The sequence below is a fragment of the Parasteatoda tepidariorum genome, chromosome 2 (assembly GCF_043381705.1).
Source record: "Parasteatoda tepidariorum isolate YZ-2023 chromosome 2, CAS_Ptep_4.0, whole genome shotgun sequence".
Classification (NCBI taxonomy): domain Eukaryota; kingdom Metazoa; phylum Arthropoda; class Arachnida; order Araneae; family Theridiidae; genus Parasteatoda; species Parasteatoda tepidariorum.
This window is the reverse complement of record NC_092205.1, coordinates 52,953,988-52,979,984: the sequence shown is the minus strand read 5'-3', so window position 1 is coordinate 52,979,984 and position 25,997 is coordinate 52,953,988. Positions and strand designations below refer to the sequence as shown.

Here is a 25,997-nt window from a genome sequence, read left to right as displayed (position 1 = left end):
CCCCTATCCTGAAGGTCGCTATCACCTACAAAGTCTTGAACTTACGCAGACTAGACTATCAACTTCTTTAGACTGACCAATGGTAATTAAAGACGTTATCTAATTCTAGGAAATACAACTACAGTTAAGTTTCTAAATTTTATTTTNGCGCCCCCCCCCCCCCCTATCCTTAAGGTCGCTATCACCTACAAAGTCCTGAACTTACGCAGACTAGACTATCAACTTCTTTAGACTGACCAATTGTAATTAAAGACGTTATCTAATTCTAGGAAATACAACTACAGTTAAGTTTCTAAATTTTATTTTATTTTATAACGGTCGTTGAACAGAAGTCCCAATTTTTGAGTTTACGACAACTAATATTAAATTCCTTAGTCTTTTAATTATGAATAAGAAGACAAGGACCAGAAGACAAGGGAACTTCTGGATCAAGTATTGCGAGAAATCTGCCTTCCAAAAGAACTTTTTGATGGAACTAACCCGCATCTGCTTTGTTACATGGTGAAGAAAACCATGACGGCAAGAGTACTCTAACCCATGATCCATTTACCCCTGAGAATATATTTCACGTCAGCACTGTAGTCGGTACGAACAGGGTGCGGAATTTGTATCGACCTGCCATCACTGGGATTTGATACCGGTTTATCTCATTGGAAGGCGAACGCTCTATTCCCTGAGCCACGACGCACAGTTTCTAAATTGTAAAAATGACTAGAATCTACTTAGTACTAAGCTTACTTCGCTAGATTTTACTTGCTAGCCTGGTTCTAGCATCATACAGCAGCGCCCTCGTCTAAACCAAAGCCTTTTTTGAAACAATAAAAGTAGCAAATTTATAGTATCCAAGAACAATCCAAAACTATAAATATTTCTAAGTCTGTGTATAGAAAACTATACGGTTTTGCAACCATTTACAACTTACACTTGCATGGTTTCACGACCGTAAAAAGGATATTTTATTGGATATTGGAGTTAGGTTATATTAGGCTCTTCATTAGGTAATGGACATCGGAGTTAGATTTTGGTTGAGTTGTATTTTGTCAAATAAGCCGTAGAATGTAGCATAATTTTTTTTTATTTGGTGGTGCCATCTATCGTGAGAAATAAGAAATACTGGACTATTGTGTGAAGTAGCTCAGTGGAAGTGCCATGTACGCGTAAATGAAAGTTTCGCTTTCTAATAATCCAAGGTCACCAATTAGGAAGGGCAGGTTGCTAGAAATTCTTCATGTTTTGAAGGAATGGAAGGGAAATATTTTGGAAAACACTTCGACTCAAACCCCCTTTCAACCGGACATGAGTTTATCAGATCAGCTCTCTTGGCTATAGTATGTATCCAGCTGCCTGGAACTAAACGGCTTCATAAGGTGGGTCGAATTGGCATGGATAAAATTCTGTCGTTTCACCGTATTGAACCAATACACGATTTTTCTCATAGTTAACAGCTTCAATAACATTTTTTACAGTTATTTTACTGTTTTCGTAAAATATGGTAAAATGGTAACATTTTATTTAAAAATTTTTTCCCAATTATCTCTTAACAATGTGCTGAAAACTAACAATACCAATTTTCTTTATAAGTTAAAACGAAACCAAATTAAAAAATTTTTCACAAGCTTTTTAGGGCCATAATTTTTTTTGTCATTAGTAACTATTATTATACAATAATTATTTATATCTCATTTCCTCACGTTGAAATTTCTTACCTCTGTTATGTTTTTTACAGAGGAATTTGTAGCCCACAGTGCCAGTGTGACATGTCTTGCCCTCGGTCGAAAATCTGGAAGAGTTATGGTCACAGGAGGAGAAGACAAAAAAGTAAACTTATGGGCAGTTGGCAAATCAAATTGCATAATGGTAATTCAGTTTATCATGTTTACTCAATTTAAACAAAAGGATCTTAGATAAATCTGACTAGTGCAAAAACATGATTTTGGACAAAATTTTTGAAATTGATTTCATTATAAATTTAGAATCTCTGTACTCATAGCTTTCTAAAAATACTTTACCTTTGTTTGTACTCCAATTATTTACAAAGTTATAGTAGTTTTTGTGCAAAGTGATAACAGTTAATAGGAAAATGATTTTAAGTTTTTAAATGCGTTCATCTCAAACTCAGATTTTTTCATATTTTACTCTACCTCAACGATTTTTCATGCTGTATTTAAAATAATTTACTACAATTTTTCATGAGTGTTTATAATTATAACATACGTGTTTTGAACTATAGGCTAAGAGAAAAAAAAAGTAGAATTGTATATTTTATGCATGTTTTTTCGTAAAGACAAGTGCAGAAATTTTTAAAAATTTGCTTTTTTAACTGCATTGATCCTTAACTCAATAGTATATGCATTTGCTTTTACTACAATAATAGTTCAAAACATAGTTGATAGCCTTCTAAATAAAATCCTAAAAGAATTTTTTGTTTTAGGCAACAATTTTTTTTTTACAGTGTTTAGCGTATGTGCAAAAAATTGCATTATTTTTATCTAAGAATGGACACTTAAAAAATAATAATAATATAAATAATATAAGTTTTATAAGTTTTTACACATAATAAGACAAATAAATTAGTTTTTTAAAATTTTATATTAATATTTCTAAAAAAAAAGCTGCCAAAACTAGTTCAATACCTTAAATAATAATTGAAAACGTAGATATTTCTGAAGAGAAGGGAAATATTTTACCAACTTCTTCCAGTCTATTTGGGTACACTGGAACATACATTCGAAATTTACTATCCAGAACATTTAAATAATTCTTATACGTCCAACGTGAAATATGGAATTTTGAGTGGCAAATTATTAATATAGCATCATCAATCTAAAAATTCGAAGCTTAAAAAAGACCGATAATAAAAAATGGTATGTCTAGTCATAAAGTGATTACTCTTTGTCGGTTTTAAGAACAATAAATAATAGTAAACAACGAGTTTTTAAATAACTGAAGACGCAAGAGAGAAATGACAAGTACTTTACTATATATTTGAATAAGCTCATGAAATGATTGATAAGACGTAAGTTTTATTTAATTCATGAGTATTTTTGGAGTTTTAGAAACCTATATGTTAAATACTGGGTGTTTTGTAAAATTATAAATTAGTTTATAATCAATTTATCTTCGAAACTAAAATACTGTCATTTAAACACAATATATCAGATCTTCTTTAGTGATATATATTTTAAATACTGTCCATTATAGCTCTTTTTTCATATTTTTCGTAATTTTAAAAATTGCTTAGACTATAAATTTATTTTCAAAACTACTTTATTGTCAATCAAATCATCTATTTCAGGGTTGTTTTTGGAAATACTGCTTGTTTTGCAAAATTGCAATTTTTTTAAAGTTAAATTATTTCGAAAACTGAAATTATATTTAACATACTGAATATTTTTTGAGTAAGAGGCTTTCCCGTTATTCTTTCACTTTCAGGCAAATTTTCTGTAAATTAAATCCATTTAACTCAGAACTGTTTTAAGGATATTAATTTAAATAATTATAACTTAAAAGATATTTAATCACTGTAAGTTTTGAAAAGTTAAGTGTCACATTATTTATTTTATATTCAAAAAATATTTACCGTCAGCAAAATATACTTCTTAGTCGAAGTCTTAAGGACAAAGGAATGTCTTGAAAATTACAAATGTACTGTAAAGAATTAAGGTATAATGTACCTGCACTTAAGTAAATTCACTCATCAGTAAAATCCATTATACAGTAAGGTGCATCATCAGTAAAATCCATTACGCAGTAAAATCCAATTTTACCGTAAAATATTATGCCATATTTTTTTGTAATACCTATTTAATCAAAGTGATTTCATGATAATTATTACTGCAAAAATTATGGATTCAGATAATCAGATTTTTTGTTCCGTATCATATTCCGGTAAAAATAGATTTTACGGTAAAAAGTACTGACACCCTGAATGTCGGTATTTTACCGTAATTTGATCCGAAATATTTTACAGTGTATCTTAATATTACTTTATTTTCGTAATTGGATATCTATTAATAAAATCCACTTATTTTAAAGCTAGTTTAAGATATACACATTATATATTCTACGTTTTGTAAACTTAAAAGTTATCACATGGCTATTTTCCACATATTTCAAAGTTGTTTAAAAATTCCAACTCTGTTATAAAAGTTTTCTGGAATCTTTTACATTAAAAAAGAAAAATATTTCTTCATTCAAATTATTACATTATTAATTCTTTTTCAAAAGTGGTTTACTGTCAATTAATCCACGTATTTCAAAATTGTCTAAACTAACATAAATCATTTTAAACTTTAGAAAAACTGTACACAAAAAACAAATTCGAAATATATTTTCATAAAAAAGGAAAGAAAATTCAACAACCACTAGTCTCATGTATTAAATTTGTCTAACACTTTGCTCCACTGCCCTCGAAGTATTCAATCAAAAAGCGCAAAGCTTTTTAAGGATTGGATTTTGGGTGTAAACGTAAAATACATGGACATATTTTCAAGAAAAAAGCAAGTTCTGTTGATGCTTATTTATATTAAGAACATTATCAATATAATAATAATATAAATATAATAAAATAACAGCCTTATTTTCAGATTAATAATAATACAAATATAGGAAAATAATTTTGCTGTTAGAAACCTTCTTTAAACCAAAATATTTAGATGTTTTGAATTTAAATAACTTGTAGACATTAATTCAAATCAATTAGGTTAAGTAAACATAAATTTTGGTTGAAAAATTAAACTTACAAAAAAGTAAGACAATTATAACTTATAATTTTTGAAATTAGTATTAATGAAACATAAGTGTCATTTTATTTCAACTGGAATTATTCTTATAAATTGAAAATGATTTTAGCAAAATTTTTATGGACTTCATAATAGACTTTGTCTATGTTAGTTACATTATTGATGATAGGGAACACAATGCAATTCTGGTAAATAAATGCTTGTGGTATTATTAATCAATTCTTTTGAAGAGCAACACTATGGCTGTTTCAAAGATCGTGGCATTCCTTCTTTTTTTACTTTTTTACTTTACTACTTTTACCTTCTTTTTTTTACTTTTATTTTTTCAATATTACGTGAGTCAAGCTTTGCTAAAATCATATTTAAAGTATTCGGAAATAATTATTGATGGCAATATAATTTTTTAAAATAATTTTCCTCCAACTAATATCACACTACTGCGGGTAATTTTTTGAGCATTTCTACAAATTATCTCTTTTAATAACTTAGTGCTTAACTTTCATTTTCATTATTTTTTGCTCATTTCAGTAACTTTATATTATTGAATTTATTAAAAAATGTTTTAAAAATTCAGCCACTAAAGGAAAAGTTAAACATACATGGTTATAGTCATACATAATTATATATACATAATTAATCATGTATCATAAGCACACATAATTATACGTCATACATTGAACCCGCATTGTATTGATTTAACATGATTAAGATTTTCCAAATTAATTAGCACTCAGTGCGTTACTTCAATTTTAATTTTATTAATGCTTGTTACCTTTAAATTGTTTAAGATTATAAGAAGTGCAAGTATCAACAACGAAAAATGCATGCTTTAATATACCTATCGAAATATTAATTTGATGACGTTGCTCCCATGCGTCACTTCATCTTTGTTTTACTTTTGCTAAAGTTGTTTTTCTGGAAAACAAAGATGAATAATTTAAAAAATGTTCAATAACCACCCAACGAAACTGATTTGCGATTAAACAGAACAGCACGAAGATTTACTGATACTGATTGTTTTTAACAATAAAAAAACAATATCATCAGCAATTTAATCGCAACAATGACTTTCCTGTTATATCTATGAAAAAGTCTCTACTTGGACTTTTATGTTGCGAACCGATTATCAGATGAGCTTTTAAAGTGAACAAGGACACTATTTCAAACATTACACTGTAAAAATCAAATTGCGATCAAATTACGGTATGGTACTTTGGGTGCATCATCCGCAAATTCCATTTTTACCGTAAAATATAATACCATGATTCAGTGATTTTACAGTATTTAATACTGTAAAAATTATGGTACATCAGATTTTTTTTGTTCCGTAACATATATTTTTCAGTAAAAATTAACGACACCCTGAGTGCTGATACTTTTCACCGTAATTTGATCTGGAATCATTTACAGAGCAAAACACCAAATTTAGTGCAAACCGGCCTGCAGTTGAGGTTCTGTATAATTATTATACAATCAAACGTTGTATTTTACAGAAGCTTATATAAAAATTTTATTTCTGTTTTTACTATTAAATATTTTTGAAATNGCCCAAAATTTTAAAGAAAATGCCCTATAAATCTCAAAAAATGCTCTAAAGGACAAAAAATGTCCAAAAATGCAAATGTCATCAAAATCCGGGCCTTAGTGATTATATAGGCTCTCCATCTACAAAATCCAAGCGCTACACAATTTTATTAACTAATACTCGTAACTTTATTACTAGTCAGATTTAACAGAATTACATACTTCAATTTATGCTTATAAAAGTTGAAATAAATAAAATAATATATCATCGTTATTTCTAACTTCTTTCACAAGTGATAAATTACGTCAAACTCGACATATTTAAGCATTAAAACGATAATTTCATACAAAATCCATTTATTTTGCTCTTTTGGAACAATGTTGAAAAGTGACATAGAACAGGAAGTTTTCCGGAAACTGGAGAATTTTATTATACGCCAGGAAATATATAAATGAAGCAATTCTCTTAATTTCTCGGTTACTCTATTAAGTGAAAACTGTACATGGAAAGAACTTTCACTCTGATTCCATGCAATCAACTAAGTTCGTTGAACAGCAAAGGTGGTGTAATTTTAATGGTAATCAGAAAGTGTACATTCACTTATTCCGAGTATTGTGGGTTAGAATTCCCGTAATGAAATTTATGGGGAAAGCGATCGATGAAACCAAGGTAATGATTATGTTTTGTTTCCAGTCCGGGGGGTTCAGTGACCGCATTTCGAAATCCAATTGCTTCCGAGGAATTTTCACGGTTAAGTTCGTGAAATTATTCTGACCCTTCTCTCCCAAGGGAGTAATTAGATCTAGTCAAAACAGCAACGTTTGCTTTTCCGGCGTCGAAATAATAAATTAGAGTTTTTAAACGTTTAATGTTTGGTCTTTTTTTTTCTACATTTTCAAGAGAAAAAATTTCTCCCTGCTCTTTATTATGCAGTGACTTTCGTTGCTTTTTTTGTTTACTTATTTTTGATTATTGACGTGTGAAATATTTGAACACACATGATTTCAAGTATTTCACAAATTGGTAATTATTTCAATTAATTTGAAATTGCCTGTAATAAAGCTTGTAAATCACGTTGAAATAAGCATACACAGTGAAAAATATTTCTATTTCTTAGGAATTTTTCCACATATTTAAGTGTTTAAGGCAGTTTTGTTGACAAAACGGTTTTTCTCCGTGTTTAAACGTAATCATAAGGAATTAAAACCGTCAGTTGAAACAATGATTTTTGCCATGCAGTTTTGTGTTGAGTAATATAATTTTACCTTTTCTCCAATCTTTTTTACAATTGTTTTCTATTTTTGCTATTAGTTTAACAATTACTTTATGAAACCGTAATGGCTCAAGTGTAGACCATTCACCTTCCAATGAGATAAACCAAGCTCGAATCCCAGCAATGGCTGGTCGATACGAATCCCGCATGCGGCTTGCACCAACCATAATGCTTACGCGAAATATCCTCAGAGGTAGACGAATCATGGGTTCGAATCTCCTGGCTGTCAGGCGAACCATGGGAGGTTTTCGTTGTTTTCCTCTCCACGTAATGCAAAGGCATATTTCCATCAAAAAGTCCTCTTTGAAGGCAAATTTCTCCCAATACTTGATCCAAGAGTTTCCTTGTCTTCTTGTTGGGTTCAAAATTACAAGACTACGATTTGAACATCAGTAGTCGCAAGCCCAAGAAATTGGGTCGGCTGTTCAACGACGGTTATAAAATGAAAGGTAAAATTGCTTTACTGTTTTGAACACGGTATAAATAAATGTAATTTGACTTTATTATGGAATTGATACAACATTTAAACAATCACAATTTCTTCATAGTAAAGCATTTGAATATAAATGGCTTAGAGGGCAGAGCACCCAGGACCCTAAGAATTGACACAGGTTCGAATCCCATCTATGACTGGCCGATACAAATTCTACCGACACAAAATATTCACTTCTAGCGTGAGTTCAGGCTTACTTCGTAACTTTGACAGAAAGAAATTGTTTACATATGGTAAAAGTCACACATTTTAAGTTCTGTATCAAAGCAACATCATCTGAATCATTCTCTGCAAATTATGTGGAGCATTGCAGCTAAATATCCTCTTATTTTGAAGAATTAAGAAGTAAATAATGTATAGGTCTGGTAACTTTACGTTATTATATTAAACAAAACACGCTTCTAAAAATTCAACCTATCAAATTAATCATATTCATTATCATTTGACATGATGCCGTTGCTTGAGGCCAAATTCTGTTAGTCAAAATTTATAACAATCAAGCTATTTTATTTAGTCACTTTAAAGGGACCGTAAAAAACCTCTTACTACAATGCCTATATTAAATACCTATGTTGGTATACTTAGTATCTATTGAAATAGCAAAATTTGCCCCAATATTTATAATACTGATTATCAAACTTGAACTGGCATCTTCGTCGCCAATAATAGTTTAACGATTTTTTACGGCTCTTCTACACAATTATACCTTTTTTCTAGCAATTTTGCTTTTTAGTGCATTCCTTATATCTTTTCATTTCATCTACTTTTGATTGTAAATTTTTTTATTTTAATGGAAATATCTTTCATAAGCGTAACTTTAAAGAAAATAAGCACGTGGTTTTAGAACACCTCAGAAAAATAATAATTCATTGACTTATTACCTGAAATGTCATCCAGGTTCATCGTTGAGCGTATCTGGCGTAACGTATGAAAATAATTAAATTGTAAAGCAAGTGGTATTAACTCCCTTTTTCATTAAGCAGAATTGATTTCATATTTACATCTGGACACCTTCATTTACAATTCATGTTTATATATTATGTTCCAAATTTTATTGTCCTGGTCTATAGAGCTCATAACAACTGTAATTTATATTACGAAACATTCTTTAGTTGTNGATACAATATTTAAACAATCACAATCTCTATCACAATTTCTTCATAGTAAAGCATTTGAATATCCATGGCTTAGAGGACAGAGCACCCAGGACATGAATTGACACAGGTTCGAATTCCATCAATGACTGGCCGATACAAATTCTACCGACACAAAATATTCACTTCTAGCATGAGTTCAGGCTTATTTCGTAACTTTGACGGAAAGAAATTGTTTACTTATGGTAAAAGTCACACATTTTAAGTTCTGTATCAAAGCAACATCATCTGAATCATTCTCTGTAAATTATGTGGAGCATTGCAGCTAAATACCCTCTTATTTTGAGGGATAAAGTAAATAATCAGGAAATCTGCTAACTTTACTTTGTTATATTAAATAAAACACGTTTCTAAAAGTTTAATCTATCAAATTAATCATATTCATTATCGTGTGACCGTTGCTTGAGGCCAAATCCTGTTAGTCAAAATTTATAACAATCAAGCTATTTTCTTTAGTCACTTTAAAGGGACCGTAAAAAACCTCTTACTACAGTACCTACATTAAATACCTCTGTTGGTATACTTGTCATCTATTAAAGTAGCAAAAATTGGCATAATATTTATAGTACTTATTACCAAACTTAAACTGGCATCTTTGGTGTCAATAATACGGGATTTTTTACGGGTCTTCAACACAATTAAACCTTTTCTCTAGCAATTTTGCTTTTTAGCGCATACTTTATATCTTTTCATTTCAGTTACTTTTGACTGTAAATTTTTTATTTTAATGGAAATATCATTCATAAGCTTAACTTTAAAGAAAATACGCACGCGGTTTAAGAATACCTCAGACAAATAATAATTCTGGGACTTATTACCTGACATGCCATCCACGTTCATCGTTGAGCACATCTGGCTTAACGTATGAAAATAATTAAACTGTAAAGCAAGTGGTATTAACTCCCTTTTTTACTAAACAGAGTTGGATTAATCTTTACATCTGGACTTGGAGCTCTGTAAACAGCACATCTTTACATTTGTACGTTAACAACTGTGGCACCCATTGTCGCTCTTTGGTTTGTTTCATTTGAAGGCTTCCTTTGCTCATCACAACTATTCGTTTTCTTGTACTGATTAGACACAAACGTGTATTTTGAGACTTCAGTATTCCCCGAATTCCCCCCATAGGGGTTAAATTAAATTAAATTAAATTAAATTAAATAGAGCGAACACCACTAGTACTCAAACGTCGTTTGAAGAAAAAAAAAGCCTTTTTCTACGGTTTAATTTTAATAATAGTTAATGCTAAACCCATGATAAACCTACACTTATCGACGTCTTGCCTGATCAATCTAGTTGAAAATCGGGGGCTAAAATTTCCTTTGCACCCACTGTCGAAATTAGAGTACGCCAGCATATGGTTTTGTAATTACACGAGAGACATGTAGACGCAGACAAGCAAACTCTTCATTTTATTAATATTATTATAGATTAATTTAAGCGAAATAAATAGCTGTAAACTAATTAACTTAATTGTTTCATTTCCTGTAAGCTATTTTTATAGATTGTAAATATCTTAACATTTTTGCATTACTTCTGTAAATTTTATTTAAATTGTGATTTACGTATGTGAACTAAATTAGCTTTGAAAATTTCTCCTGGTGTGGCCTTAAGCTATAAGCACGAATTTTTTTTACATGCGACGTTTAATTGTGCACTAATATTTGTTAGTAATGGGTCAGTTTGTTTTCTACTTATTTTTTGATGTATAGGAGAAAGTGGGGTCATACCGAGTGCTAAGATTCGAAGCCTGTTGGAGCAGAACTATTCAACCTAGAAACCGTCAGATTTAATCAAGATATTCATTGTTTATTTACAATATTTCTATCCTAAAAAGTCATATATGTACAAATTTCTTTTTAAAAAATTATTTTTTTCAAGAAAAAGTAAAATCGTCCGGTTAAGATTCCTGAAAAAATGAAAACCCCACTTGGTTAAAACTCACTGAAAGTTAAAACCCCAAATCATAAACATCTCGAAAAAGTTAATATTCAAATAGTAGGGTCAGACCCAGCGGGGAAAATAATTAAAAGCAACCAATATTTTAAATATCCAAAATAATTTTATTATTTGAAAATATTAATAAATTTTTTTTTTAATTTCAATTAATTTCAATTTCAGTGCGATTTTAATTTCATACTTAATGAGCCATTTTATTAGTTTTATTCTTTTAAAATTTTATTTCTTTAATTTAACCAAAAAAATCAATCTAATTGGGTTAAGTTCTCCTTCTTCACTTAGTTCAAGGATATGCATTGAAAAAACTTACTTTTTTATGTAAATCACCTTAAATAAAACATGAGTAAACGTTACATATGTTGTAGAGCTCATACTCATTGTTCTATGAAATATTACATTCTTTCCTCAGCTATGAATGCTCAATGAGCTAGAGCATGGAAATATACGACTACAATCACAACTGTAACTTACTACATGCAATCTAAATCCCCCAACCCATGAATTATCATAAAACATCGCGTGACTTCTACTTAATTATGCGTTGCCATGTGGAAAAAGTAAAAATCTCTGTTGTCGCCTTTCATATCAACATTGTACTCATGTTCTACTGCCCCCGATTCGAATTGGTGTTAAAGTCTTATTTGGGCAAGAAATAGCTTCAGAGTTTTCTAATCGTCAAGGATTATAGGCTGCATAGTTTTATTTCAAACAGAAAATGAATTAATTTACGAATGAACTGAACTAGTTTAATATTGATTCATTTAAAATGCATGTTCTATTAGATGAAAGAGGTAAAGAAAAACATAATTATATTTTTTAGGGTTAATTACACAGCGAAAAAGTGTTCAAAACTATCAAAATATGGTAAAAATCACCGTTCTTCTGGCTCTATGAGCTCTATTTTTCCCGAAGCTTTTTGGCTATGACTTTTGGCAAAATTAACAATAAATATGGTTCATTATCATGATGTTTGGTAGTAAAAGTGGTAAAGTTTAGTAATTTTGTAATGATACGTTTGAGCATGGCATAAAAACTATTTATTAGGTTAAATTTACTCGTATTTTTTGTATTTTTACAAAATGTGTGATAAAAAGAATTATCATTTTGTAAATCAGAGTTTTTGGTAAACCGTTACCGTGCGAATGAAAAAATTAAATTAATGGTTTAAGTACCTGATATTTTAATTTTAGCTCGAGAATTATGGTTTTTTTTAACCAGAAATGTTTTTACCCTTTAAGTACGGTAGTTTCATTAAAATCTCTTCCTCCATATACTACTTTAAGCTGAATTTATAAAAGCAGATTGTAGAAGTCATGAGAAATGATGAAAATCGAAGTGTTTTGAAATCGTCATATCACTGATTCTCATCTTGTTTTTACTTGTACTTGCTTTTTTTAGAACCGAGAGATTTCTAAGTTTTACTTGCCATCCCGCATGCATATGCATGTAAGTTTAGTAACTACACATGCTCAATAATTAGTTTATTACTTCTTAATGTTTATAAGCAAAAATACACCAACACTGGTTACTCCAGCAACCTGTGAAAGTTAATTCAAAACTTAATGCAAGGGACAGTGCAGGATGACATGTAAAAATGTGAAATCTCTTTAATGCCAATCACATTTATAATTAAAATTTATTCGTGCGATTTAAAAAAAGTCAGGATTTAAAATTTAGAATTTCATGATTTCTTTCAAATCTCTAACTTGAGCCGTGATAGTTCAGGGGAAAGAGAGTTCTCTTTAAAAATGTAAAAAATTTTGATGCTATTATTTGTGCTTAGAAAAACTCCAAAAAAAAAACAAGATTAGAACTTGAAATACGAAGATTGCTCAATTTTCGTTGTCTGCCAAGCATCTCGTCTATTTAGTGCAGCTCAGCCGCAAATTTAAAAAAAAGGTCGTAATGAATTACGGAATGGTGTTTGATTAATCATCGTATAAATATATTGTGAATTAAAAAGAAAATATGTATGAGGATTACGTTTCGTTTGGCTCATTTTAGTAATTCGCAAACTAGAATGAATCAGTACAAAACCATGTATTGCGTATTTTAAATATTTTGGAAAACCATTTTTAAAACTTAGTTAGAAACCAAAGACGTTAATGAGTAAATAGACCAGTGAGAACTGAATACTAAAAATCTGAAACCATGTATTGCGCATTTGACGAGTTTGGAAATCTGTTTTTAGAACTTAATGAGAGACCAAGGATAACAATATTAAGAAAAAAATTGGAGCTTAAACAGTTATGCAGAAAAAAAACTTATTTTATTTTACTTCTGAACTATTTAAAATATAATAATTATACAAATTTTAATTACTCTGCTTCAGTAGTTGAACTTTTGTCTGGAATTCATGAAATACATAATTGCAAGAATAGTCAGTATAAATATATAGTTGATCTGGTGTAAATGTGTTTTTGGAATTGATTTGGCGTGTGTTTCTTTCTAACCAGGAACTTTGCACTGTCTCTTTGGTTTAAACTTGCAATAAAGTGCAGCAAATTACAAATGTAGTGCAGCGCTACAAATTAGTATTATTCATATGTTATGAAACAATGTGTAACGCTTTAAAATTTCAAAAACCAATTGTTCAACATTACTAAAATGTAGAAATAAAATTCAAACATTAAGTAGTAAAAATATTTTTTTGCAAATCATGTAATTAACTTATTTTTACGAAAAAGTTATGCAAAATATAATATTCGCCTAAAATTTTATTTAAAAATATTCTTTGTGTAATTAATTTTTGGAAAAAGAACTAAATCCATATTGCATGCGTATATGATAAAAATTAAACCTTAATCTTCGTTTTTTATCAGAATATGAGATTTGACGTCAGTATAATCATGATTCTAGGATATTAATTAAAATTTTCGAGGGTTTGAAGTTTTTTTAGATTATTTTGTGCACTCTCATCTTGTTTAAATTACTCGGAAATTATTATCCTTCGGAAGTAATTACGTGGAAAGTAATAATTTTTCAGATAAAAGTTCCGCATCATTAGTGAAAAATTGAATTTTTTTCCTTTGTTTACTTTTTTGTCGGTTCCCATTTACACAAAAAAGTTAAGCTTATTATGTTTTCAACGCACTTAAACGTACTTGATACAGTTATCGATTTGGAGCTGTATGTAATTCTATTTTTTTGGTTTAAAAATAGGCGTTTTATTTTATTTTAAATGTAGAAATGAAAATTTCTAAAGACACTATTTTGTAATATAATGTTAAATGTTTGCTCTTTTCAGTTTGAGCAGAAAAAAATTAATACTTTTACGAATAAATTCCTTTTTTTCTTAGCTTAACTTTTACATTAACTTGTACGCTAACAAAAAACATGGTCAAAAGTAGCAGAATCTGGTAAAATTTTCTGTGTTCCTGGCTTTAAAGGTACACCAAAAAACACGATAATTTTTAGCAAAGTATTTTTGGGGATCAATTTTGATAAAATTAGCAATAAAATGTTATTTCATGTGTTAATGTTTGGTAAATATGGTAAAATTTAATAATTTTATCATTATACCTCAGAGAATAGCACAAAAATCATATGTTCGGATAAAATTATTTTTCAACTTTGTCTTTTCACTAAATGTGTAGCAATAAGAAATATAATTTTGAAAACCGTAACTTCTGGTAAACTGTTACCATATGAATGGTTCTTATACCGTATATTGTTTTATTACCAGAGTTACGGTTTTTTTTTTCAATCAGAAATGCTTTAATCATACAGTAGGTTTTATCAAAATTTTTTCTTCATTTATTAAAAAAATATATGTAAATGACAAATAATAATGCTGCTATTTTGTAAAAATTGCCTTTTATAGTATATATTAAAATCATTTTTTATTAAAACCATTGAAAATGATTACTTATTTTTTAATTTTGAGCAAAATTTGATTATTAAGCACCAAAAGTTTGATCAGCAATTAAAGTAGTTACTTCGGTTATAAACTTAAAAATTTCACTTGTAAATTTAAAATTGAACTACAATTGAAATGTCTGAAACAAAAATGCAATCAGTAACTAATATAAATATAGTTACCTGAACCTAAGTAACTATTATTTAGTGCTTGGAATTTTAAAATTAAGGTGTTCGCATTACTTGCGATGTAAAAAATGTTATTTTAACTTTTATCATTTACTTTATTTATCAAAAAATAATTTTTTTTTAATCGAATAAAATCCCTTTAAATCGTTTTGAAATAAATAAATTTCTTTTAAAGCGATTCTCGTACTATTAGAGTGATTCAATTTATGTACTACATTTTTAATTTACAATACATTGCAACCGAGTCTATCGCTTTTTTTCTTTTAACATTTTCTGAAATGTTTCAGAAAGTAAATTGACTTGGTTTTGAAACGAAGGACCGAAATTAAATGATTTTTATGCTTAGTGCAATAATACGTGGGAAATAAATTTTGGTACACTGTCTTCATTCTGAAGACATTTGTTATAAAAATTTACAATTTTTGTTTTATAATTTTTATTAATTTAGCATATTTTTCAGACAATAGGTTGGTTATGAAAAAATATTAAACAGGCACTTTTTAGAATAAGATCCTTTTACAGCATTTCAAAAATGTTTGAATATTGCTCCTAAAAATGTTTAGTACCCGTAGAAAGAAATTTTAGTAAAATTACCTCACTGTGTGGTAATTACAATTCTGGTAAAAAAAAAACACCATAATTCTAGTAATAAAACCCAGAATATACGGTATTTGAACCATTTATTTAACAATACTTCCCTTCAAATAATAACGAGTTTACTGAAATTCTAGTTTTCAAACTATATTTCTTATAGTCGCACATTTAGAAAATAATACAAAACTGAAAAGTAAATTTAATCGAATGACTATTTTTTATGCCATGCTCTAAAGTATCATGATAAAATTACCAAAGTTTACTATATTTACCAGATTTTACCATATTCACCAAATTTTATCACCTGTTATAAAACAATATTTTTTTTGCCAATTTTAACAAAATCATTACCAAAACTCTTCGGTAAAATTTACCGTGATTTTTTGGTGAATAGAACCGTGCATAGATACAGAAATACAGTAAATTTTACCATATTCTGGTAGTTTTGACCATAATTGTTTTCTCCGAGTGATATGTTTGTAACACTTTTGTTAGTTTATGTAGTTTAAAAAAAAATTTTTTTCAAACGAAAACAAAATCATTGCGAAATGGAGAAATTTTCTATTGGATAATTCTATGCTATAATATATTTCTTTAAATTATCGATGAATTTATGTACCTCACTTGGGCTAGTCGGATCACTTTTATTAATTAATTTTAATTTTAAAATCCATAATGTAAATATCATCATTTCAACTTTATTATTTTCTAAAAAGCAATTCATTGAAGCGATGTGAGCAGCATTCATAAACATTAAAATTAGAAAATAACAGGCGAAATTTTTTTATTATTTTGCTTTTTAGCAGCTGAATGAATAAATTAATAAATTATGTAGATATAATTATGAATTGTACAATTTATGAACCGTAATTACTCAGTGGTGAAGTCATTAAGCAGTTCGATCCTCAGTGGACGTTTGTCAGTTAGCCTAGGTAGCAAAAGTGGCCTGATCGCAATTCTGTCCACATTGCCACAATTATACCGTTGGTCATTCCGTTACTCCCCTGGCCCTCTTACTTGCTGATGCGGTTATGCTTTACTTCACAATTTATGGAACAATACAGTATTAAACATTGGAAAATGATCAAAAAATTAACGCTATGAGTATGACTGAATTAGATAAGGCTAAAATTTTATCTATCAACATATTATACTTAAATATTCCCAAAAATACAATTATTCAAAGACATTAGTATTTTTAGTTTAAAAATTTTTTAATTCACCCTGTGAAAGGAACAAGATGGTGGGAAATATTAATAATTAAAATACATGCTGAGAATACAGGAAAAAATAATTTTGCCTTGCTATATAATTATTTAGTTATAAGTTTCTGTTCACTGTTCACCTTTAAAAACCGAATTTGCAAGATTTTACAAATTAAATATTAAATCCATTCGTAAAAAGTTGTAGATTTATATTTAAACCATGTTTAAACTAAGCGAGCAATTCCTTCTTAATTGCCATTTTAGGTTTTTATTTTAAAAACATCACAACTTGTTCATTTAAGACTTTTGTTACTGTAAAAAAAAAGAGTAAATTCAAATGAGCATAGTAGGTGAAAAATGGGTAAAAAATAGAGTAAAGTTATCTGCCAAAATAGAGTAAAAATGAGTTAAAATAGTTCTGAAACACAGTGGAATTTGAAAACACCATGTACTTATTATTGAGTACAAAAATATGCCAACACATCACAGACTCATTTTTGAGACTACGCCCACTTTCAATTAAGCAACAAATTACTGAAAATGAGTACATAATGTGTCATTTTTAAGTCAATGCATTTTTCTGAAAAATAAGTATCTGCAGTTTTGAGCATGTCTCCCTTATAATCAATAATGAGTACGTGAGATTTCTGAATTCAGCTATATTTGTTTTGGAGCTATTTTGTCACATTTTGGCTCAATTTTATGAAATAATTATTTTATAGTGATTTCATCCTAAAGAGGTTAAAGTCTATTCTGGTCAGAGAAGTAAGATCACTTGAGAAACGTGATTAAACAAGCCTATAGCTACATAAGACCGAAAACAATAAAGCGCTCTTTAAGAGTTAACGAACTATAGCCTTAATTTTTGCAAATATATATATATATATATATATATATATATATATTGCAAGGTTATTACTAACCCGTTACGGTTACTTTAATTTTGTTCATTCATGTGTGGCTTTTAAATAAATGTGATNAACACACTTCATGAAACCAAACAGAAAATAACTCACATAGTTGAGCAGAAACAAATTGGTATAGTTCTACTTATTTCTGCTCTTTAACACCATCTCCTTCACTCAGAAAGAAAAAAATTAACTTAGTTTTACCCCTGAGCGTCGCTGTTTTTCCTTTTTTTCTAGTCTTTAAAACCATTTGTACTCTGTAAGAAACGGTCAAATGTATATACTCATCGGGTGTGGGTACTTCTTACCGCAGAGTTTTTCGGAACAAAAAATCTGATAAACCGTTATTTTTATACAGTAATATTTACAGTAAAATCACTGAATCACTGCAGCTGAAACCAATTATTACTGTAAAATAAACGGTATAAAATTGCACGAAAAAAATTTATTTCATGGTAAAATTAATTTTACGAATAAGTCACCGAGGATGCCGATACTTTTTACGGTAATCGGAAACGAAATTTTTTACAGTGTACTTAAAAAATATCAGCTCTATTTTCAAGAAATATTTCGACTACTTTCTGTCTAACTGAAGAATTCGCCACACCAGTGACTAATAGCACTGTCAGTTACTTTGGTTATGATGTTAAACTATTTCAAGTACGGGTGCTTAGTACAAGTTTTGAGAGGTTAAAACCTAGGTTCATCCTAGATTCAAAACGTGCTTTTCTTTTTTCCATAATAGCAAACACTATCAGAATCTGTGGCTAGATTTTGGTTAGACAAACTGTACTTATCTTTTAAGGTCATTTTTATTTGCTTTAGTGCTAATTGACTAAATAATAATATAATAAATTTAAGTAAGTTATTCAAAATAACATCAAAGATTATTTAATTTTTTTCAAAGCATAAAGCGTTAAAGAAACATAAAACTGCGAAATTTCTTCGAAAATTCGAAAGATCAAACTTTTCTAAATTTACAAGTGAATAATGATTTTTAGTGCGTGATACAAAGCAATCCAATTACAGTTTTGCTGTTGGTTATAAAGAAAAACAATCGCTTCCAGCTATAATTTGAAATATATTTGTTTCCTCACATAATGATTACCCTGGAGTATAATTCAAAATTCCGACTTAGAAAAAAAATACAATAGCTTTCTTTTCAAAAAATGTTTGGGAAAACGTGCTTTGTCATGTTTGTTCGATAAAGGAAATTAAAATGAAGACAGTACTCTTTCTGAAAACCGATAACAGATACTATTTTTAAATTATTATTTTAACAACGATCCTTCTTCGAAAATAAAATGAAAAGTAATTAAATAGAATTTTAAAATCAATATATTTCCATTATGAAGAAGTAAATAAAAATATAAATATGTTTTTAATGTAAAACTGCGTACGTCTCTGTTATTTTTAAGTCAACTGATTTATTATTCATATCTAAATTACAAATTATGTCATTATTCTGAAGTGGAATCAAATCTATATCTGTACCACTTTAGGTTTTACAATTATATTGTACGCTTGCAAGTTTTGAAAATTATACTTTAAAATTCCTTTAAGTCTTCTGGGACATTTTTTAAACTCTTTAGTGCACTTACAGCGTACGTTGTTCAATTTGATAACTTTTCTAGTTTTATTTCTGGCAAAAACTCGTGATTTTAACAATTTCAGAACCAAAAGTTATTAAATAGTTCTTTTTATTAAGAATTTCTTAACTACCTTTAAAAAATTCTGAAAAATTTGGACAGTTGGCGATAATTTATACAACCAGTCCCTTTTTTGAGAAAAAAGTCCAGCATCTGTAACGAACTTCAGCAAAGTTAGTACAGCTAACTTCTTTCTTTGAAAAGAAAGGCAAATAATCGTAATCGTAACGCAAAATTTGTTGAGTTAAACGATATATAATCTGGGGAATCATGGGAAATGAACAGGCAACTCTCTCAATACTCGAAAACAGCAGTATACTATTTTGCCTCATTCCACGGTTCACCTTGATTCGAGAAACAAATCTCCTGATTCTCTCAAGTGCGTCAAGGCTGAAACAGAATTTAGCTTTTGCGACCACAACGTTAATTAACTGTCAATGGCCATAGATTATACAAGAAGAAATTTAGGAGATGGGTTGTATTTTTACGATCATAATATTTCTTCGTTCGTAAATATATTTTTTTGTTCAGAAAACTGGAATAAATTTTGACGACCAGTTACCGTAATCTCGTGGTAGAAGTTTATAGAGTTTATTGTAATGGATATAACAAATATTTTAATGACTTTGAGAAACTAACAAAAATGTTACAAACCAATAAATGTTACTTTCATTACAAAATTGATTTTTTTTACAGAGCCTAAGTGGTCATACTGCTCCTATAGAATGTGTAAAATTTGGCCAATGCGAAGACATCGTCTGCGCAGGTTCTACAAACGGTGCCTTAAAAATCTGGGATCTTGAAGCTGCCAAAAGTAAAACAATTTATTTATTTATTTTTACTTTTAATACTTTTTATTATAACTTTACTATGAATGGTTTAAAGTCAAAAGTATAATGTGTGAAAATAATGATGAGATTTAAATATACACAGGAAATGCATTACTAAAAGAACTGAAATATCTTTAATCATAGAATTACATTTTTGAGCTTTCATTGTAATTTCAAGCTTTTGTCCATCTATATATAAATATTTAGAAACTTAAAGATTAATGGTTGTAAAAAATATGAATCAAATACAAAATAAAGAAAACTAAAGTAACTTATGATAAATTTATATCTTTTTGCTTTTATTCAGATTTATATAAGCGTTAGAAAAATTTTAATTTCTTTTTTTAAAACTTAAAGTATTTTTTTAAACTTTTATTTTCTATCAACGTATTTGTTTTTATGCCGGTAGTAACAAAGCATTAAAGAAATTCTTTAGGTATTCAATTGTTACTAAGCTTTATTTTATGAAATATTTTTAACTGTTGAATAAATTTCATTGCTTTCAGTATCAATGGAATTGAAATATAAATATGAAGATGAAGAGACTCAGAAATGTATAAAACAACTACACTAACAGTTAATAATAATCAAAATGCTAAGAAAGCTTTTAGTTTTCTATTTTTTATTAAGTTATTTAATTTATATATTTAATCTTTCCTTTACAAACTCCTTATTTGATTAGTTTTGGATTTCTAAAAAAAGTCATAAACTTTCATAGTTTTTATATTAATATAAATATAGGAATTTTTTTAATATAATTTATTATTGTAAGTATTTGTTTAAAATGCTAGTATGCATACAATATTTCTTTAAAACCTCTATAGTGTTTTGAACAATTTATTCTAAGCAATATTTTTTTCAATAATTGCATTGTAAAATATTTCCGTGTCTCTTAAAATACTGGTAACCACTAAAAATACTGGTAACTACTTTACACCAAAAGTACTCTTTTGAAACATCAGTAATGATCTTTTACAGTAGTTGGTGTAAAGTAGATACCATTACATTTTGCTATTCACTAGCACTAATAATTATAATAACAGTAAGATAAGATAAACATAAAAGTTAGTTAAATTATTTTTACCAGACAATATAAAGAAAGAATCATTAATTGAGCAAGCATTTATACATTATTTCTTTAAAAAAACATACTCGTATTAGTAATTCAAATATACGCGTAGCTGGCAAAGAATATTAAGACAAATTCAAACTAGGCTTGACAGAGAAGAACCAGATTGAAATTATGTATTACAATATTATTTACTACAGTTTAAAGAGACTTACGTTGAAAATGTCTTTATTATATAACTAAAAACAAACATACATTTTGAAAAGATTAACTTTTGTTTCCATGGATGTCTAGAAGCGGGAAAAACTATCCATCTGTTTCACGCCAATTCGTGATCGATTGTAAACAGTCTGCAAACGATATAAAAAGTGCGCCAACGACGATGTTTTCGCAACAAAAATGTTTAAAGACTTGGTGCGAATACGCGTGACTTAGTGTAAACACACACACACCAACATTTAACCCATCGCCTATGCCCCTAAGGAGGCATTCATCTGTTAATGGTTAAGGTTGGAAGACAAGACAGATGGAAAAAAGAGAAAAAAATAGCAAATAAAAACAAAAAGAGAAGAAAATAAAAAGAAATTTAAAAAAAAAATTGCAAAAAATTATTGGTCAAGTTCAGTAGTGGTTGGTGCTCAACATTGCATAATTTTGTCATTTTTTCATGAAAATTATTTCAGGATTTCCTCGTATTCTTCTAGAAAATTAATCAGGCTGGTTGCCTTCTGTTTCAACTTTGGATTCTTATAGCTAGGCTATGAGGAATTGCAGCTTGGGTTATTTTAAGTGGTAAGATGTGGTAATCGGACATTCTATTGCATAATGCCACACTGTTCCTATTCCTCCACAGGTGTTGTCAGTAACCAGACAGAAGCGTTTTAGATGCGCTTTAAAGGGGGCATGCTCTGTAAAGAAGAGGATTAGCTGCCTGTTCCACTATAAAGGTTTGAATGAGACATCTGGTAAAATTTCTCTGATTAACATTCCAGATTTCGGTTTGTGATGATGCCAGTAGTGTTGCCAGTCCTTTTTAATTTGTGTTTTAGCATTAAGCTTAATGAATGAATGTGGAACTTCGATGTTCAAAAATTGACCCTTATAAATTACCTCTTTATCTAAGTTATCAGCTTGCTCGTTTCCATCGTTGTTATTATGTGCTTTAATCCATGAGATTTAGAGGCCATTAGTACTATTAAGAAGATTTTGGATGTCTTGTATAATCTAATGAGTGGTATTATAATTCTTAAGTGCTATTATTGTTGAAAAGCTGTCTGACCATATCGTAGTTTGGCTTGCGATTTTTTGTTTTTTGGCGTGAGTGATGGCTTCCTTTAATGCTATTGCTCCCACCTGGAATACAGTGTTGTAGGAATTAAGTTTCAATTGTGTGGTTGACGTGATTGTGCCATCTTCATATTGTACAATTGCAGCACCCGTTCCATCAGCCTTCTTGGATCCATTTGTTTTTCCATTATATGTGTTTTAAATACAACTTCATATTTCAAATTGTAGATGAAAGCTCGATTTGGTGTTAACGGGGAGAAAAAATCACGAAATGTTTTGTGTTGCTCAACAACAAATTCGGAGAAATAGTACAACACAGTATTTAATGTGTAGTTTTTATATACATATATAAAGAATTACACGGTTATTATTTTTTAAAGTATTAATAAATTATTCCTAAATGTCCAAAAATTAGCTAACTGCAAAATAAGAAATTTATTAAGTCGAAATCATTTAACATTTTACTCATTTTCCATTATCAATACACTCCTTTAANTCTTAGGATAATTATTCTTTATTCAGAAATATCGCATTATTTATGGCAATTAGATGTGTCTTGACAACGACTATTTGCCTTTACCATTCTTGTTTCTCTACCATTTAGTTTTTTATTTTTATTTTATTCATGTTTTTCATGTTAATTTGTGTATATATATATATATATATAAAGAATTACCCGGTTATTATTTTTTAAAGTATTAATAAATTATTCCTAAATGTCCGAAAATTAGCTAAATACAAAATAAGAAATTTTGTAAGTCGAAATCATTTAACATTTTACTCATTTTCCGTTATCAATACACTCCCTTAAATTTTAACAATAAATTTTAATTCATTAAATAGCAAAATCTTTTTTCCTTAAAGCCAATCCATTGTTAAAAAATAACAGTTCAAGTAAGATATCAATAAATATGTAGCGTTACCTTGGTAACAGGTAAACATCTGACCTTTCTTTTGTGTATCTTTCAGAGTTTAAACATAATGCATCGCAACTATAAGCAAAACGTAAAGAATGTTTCTTTTTTTTTTACTGTTAATAGTCACGTTCTTTTTTAGTTGTGCTAAATAATGAAATCATTTTCGATTATTAATTTTTTAGAGCGATATAATTTTGTTTCCTAGCTTTAATTTAATGCAAACTATGTTTTATGAATAATATTTCCTCATGTTTAATTGCTGAGTGCTCTTAAGCATAACTTCTACAGTAAAGATAGCTTAAAATAGTTCAAACTGCTAAGTACCTTTCTCATAGCAGGCACTAAAATGTTGCATAACATCGTGCTTCGGGTTTTGAAAAAAGAAAAAATTCGACTGAAGATTGGAATTTTGAATTTTGGGCAAATGAGGAACTGTTTCTAATGATAGCAACCTCGGCAATGGACAGCCCAATAATACATGGTTGTATTACTTGAACCTTGCAGTGTTGTATTGCTATTCCGCTAACTGCTCTGAAGGGAATATGTAGTTGGTTCGAATCTCATTATAACACTAGATTTATATTCTTTCTGTCTTTCGTAAAATTGTGCTATCTATTTTTAAAACTGAAAAAAGTTTTTAAGCCGTTTTTTTACTTATAAAAAACCAACATATGTGCGTAAATAAATAAATAAATCTTCCTATCACATAAGAGATGAAGGAAAGAGTCAGCATAGTGAATTTGTCTGAGTTTAGTATCTTTAAGATACTTTAATTAAACATTTGAACTCATCATTGTTGTCCCTTAACCCTTATTATAATGGAGAACTTAAATAAAAATACGAAATTAACAGTCAGCTAACTCCTAAATATAATTTAAATAAACGACCACTTCAAGAAAACCGTAGAATTGTAAACAGATTATTACCGTTCTATTTGGTAAAAGTTATAGAAGCCAAAAGTTTAAAATTACAAAATAAGTGGTAAAATGAGGGGCTATTATATTATTGTTATACTTTAGAGCATGGCATAAAAGCCATTTATTTGGTTACATTTACTTTTGAGACACATTTTTTGAGATTGAATGTATTGTAAAAAGAACTGTAATTTAAAGAAACAGAATTTCCGGTAAACCGTAACAGCAGCGAAGAGTAAAATTACCATACAAATTGTTTAAATACCGTATATTTTGATTTAATTCTTAGAATTGTAGTTTTTTCACCAGAAATGTCTTTACCAAACAGCCACGGTGATTTTGCCAGTATTTTTCCCTCGAGTAATATTTTTAAAGTTATGAAAGTTTTGCGTGCAGAAAGTACATTTTTTAAATTGAATCCTTTACGCATCTGACATTACTATCTATACAAGTGATTTATTGTTCCATACGTTTTCTTTTTCTTTAAAAATAAATGTTGATTTAATTAAGTCTATACAGGAATTAATCGAATGAAAAGTTCAAATGTTGGTCTCTAATGTATAAAATATACGGCTTTTAACATTAACTTTTGTATATTTTTTGCATTGTTGTCCAGAAATCATCCGGACAAAGCGTGAAAAAACAATCTAGAGACATTATTTCCGAAGTAATTTTTTGAGCTGGGTTTACAAAATTGTAGTTTTTATCACCACCCATTCAGTAAAAAATATAAAACTAAAAAATAAATTTAATCGAGTACATGGTTTTTATACCATGGTCTAAGATACCTTGAAAGAATTACCAAATTTTATTGCATATTTTAAAACTATATTTTATTGTTAATTTTACCAAAATCGTCATCAAAGCATTTCGGTAAAAATTAGCGATTAACATTGTCATTCCCATAAAGCCAGAATATCTTTAATTTTACGATATTCTGGTAGTTTCCACGATATTTTTTTCTCAGTATACTTATGAATCTGACATTGCTCTAGAGATAAATGAGGTATTATTAACTGTATATTTTTCGATGCATTTTCTTTTGGCTCAATCAATTAATTCCAAACACGAGGCAATCGAACTAACATTTCGAAATTTGCAATATTTTTACTGTATAATAAGTGCTAGTTTTTAATTGTGCTTTGAATGAAAAAAAACTATAACTTTTAAACTATCTGTCCTTTCGAATCGAAGTTTATCTCATTCAATTCAAAATACATGAAAAATATATCCATCAGGTACAGGTAGTTACTGGGTTTCTATGTAAAAAGTGTACATAAGTACATGTTAAAAGCGTTCCACAGTAGACTGATCGTAAAGACGAGGTCAAGCATCACTGGCTGCGGTCAGTAAGCTGGTCGGCGACCACTTTGATCAGCCTACGTAGGGACCGAGCGTGAGCAGTATCGATCCTAGTTAAACTGTTCGACC

General features: G+C 29.0%; 1 protein-coding gene across 1 annotated transcript in view; it reads left to right on the top strand.

Annotated features, from left to right (window-relative positions):
• Positions 1-25,997, top strand: part of LOC107447723 (katanin p80 WD40 repeat-containing subunit B1) — a gene marked incomplete in the record, with an annotated part of 103,034 nt that overhangs the window by 10,687 nt on the left and 66,350 nt on the right. The window contains 2 exon segments of the mRNA XM_071188269.1: positions 1,727-1,857; positions 20,246-20,363. Coding sequence (XP_071044370.1) covers positions 1,727-1,857; positions 20,246-20,363 — 249 coding nt within the window.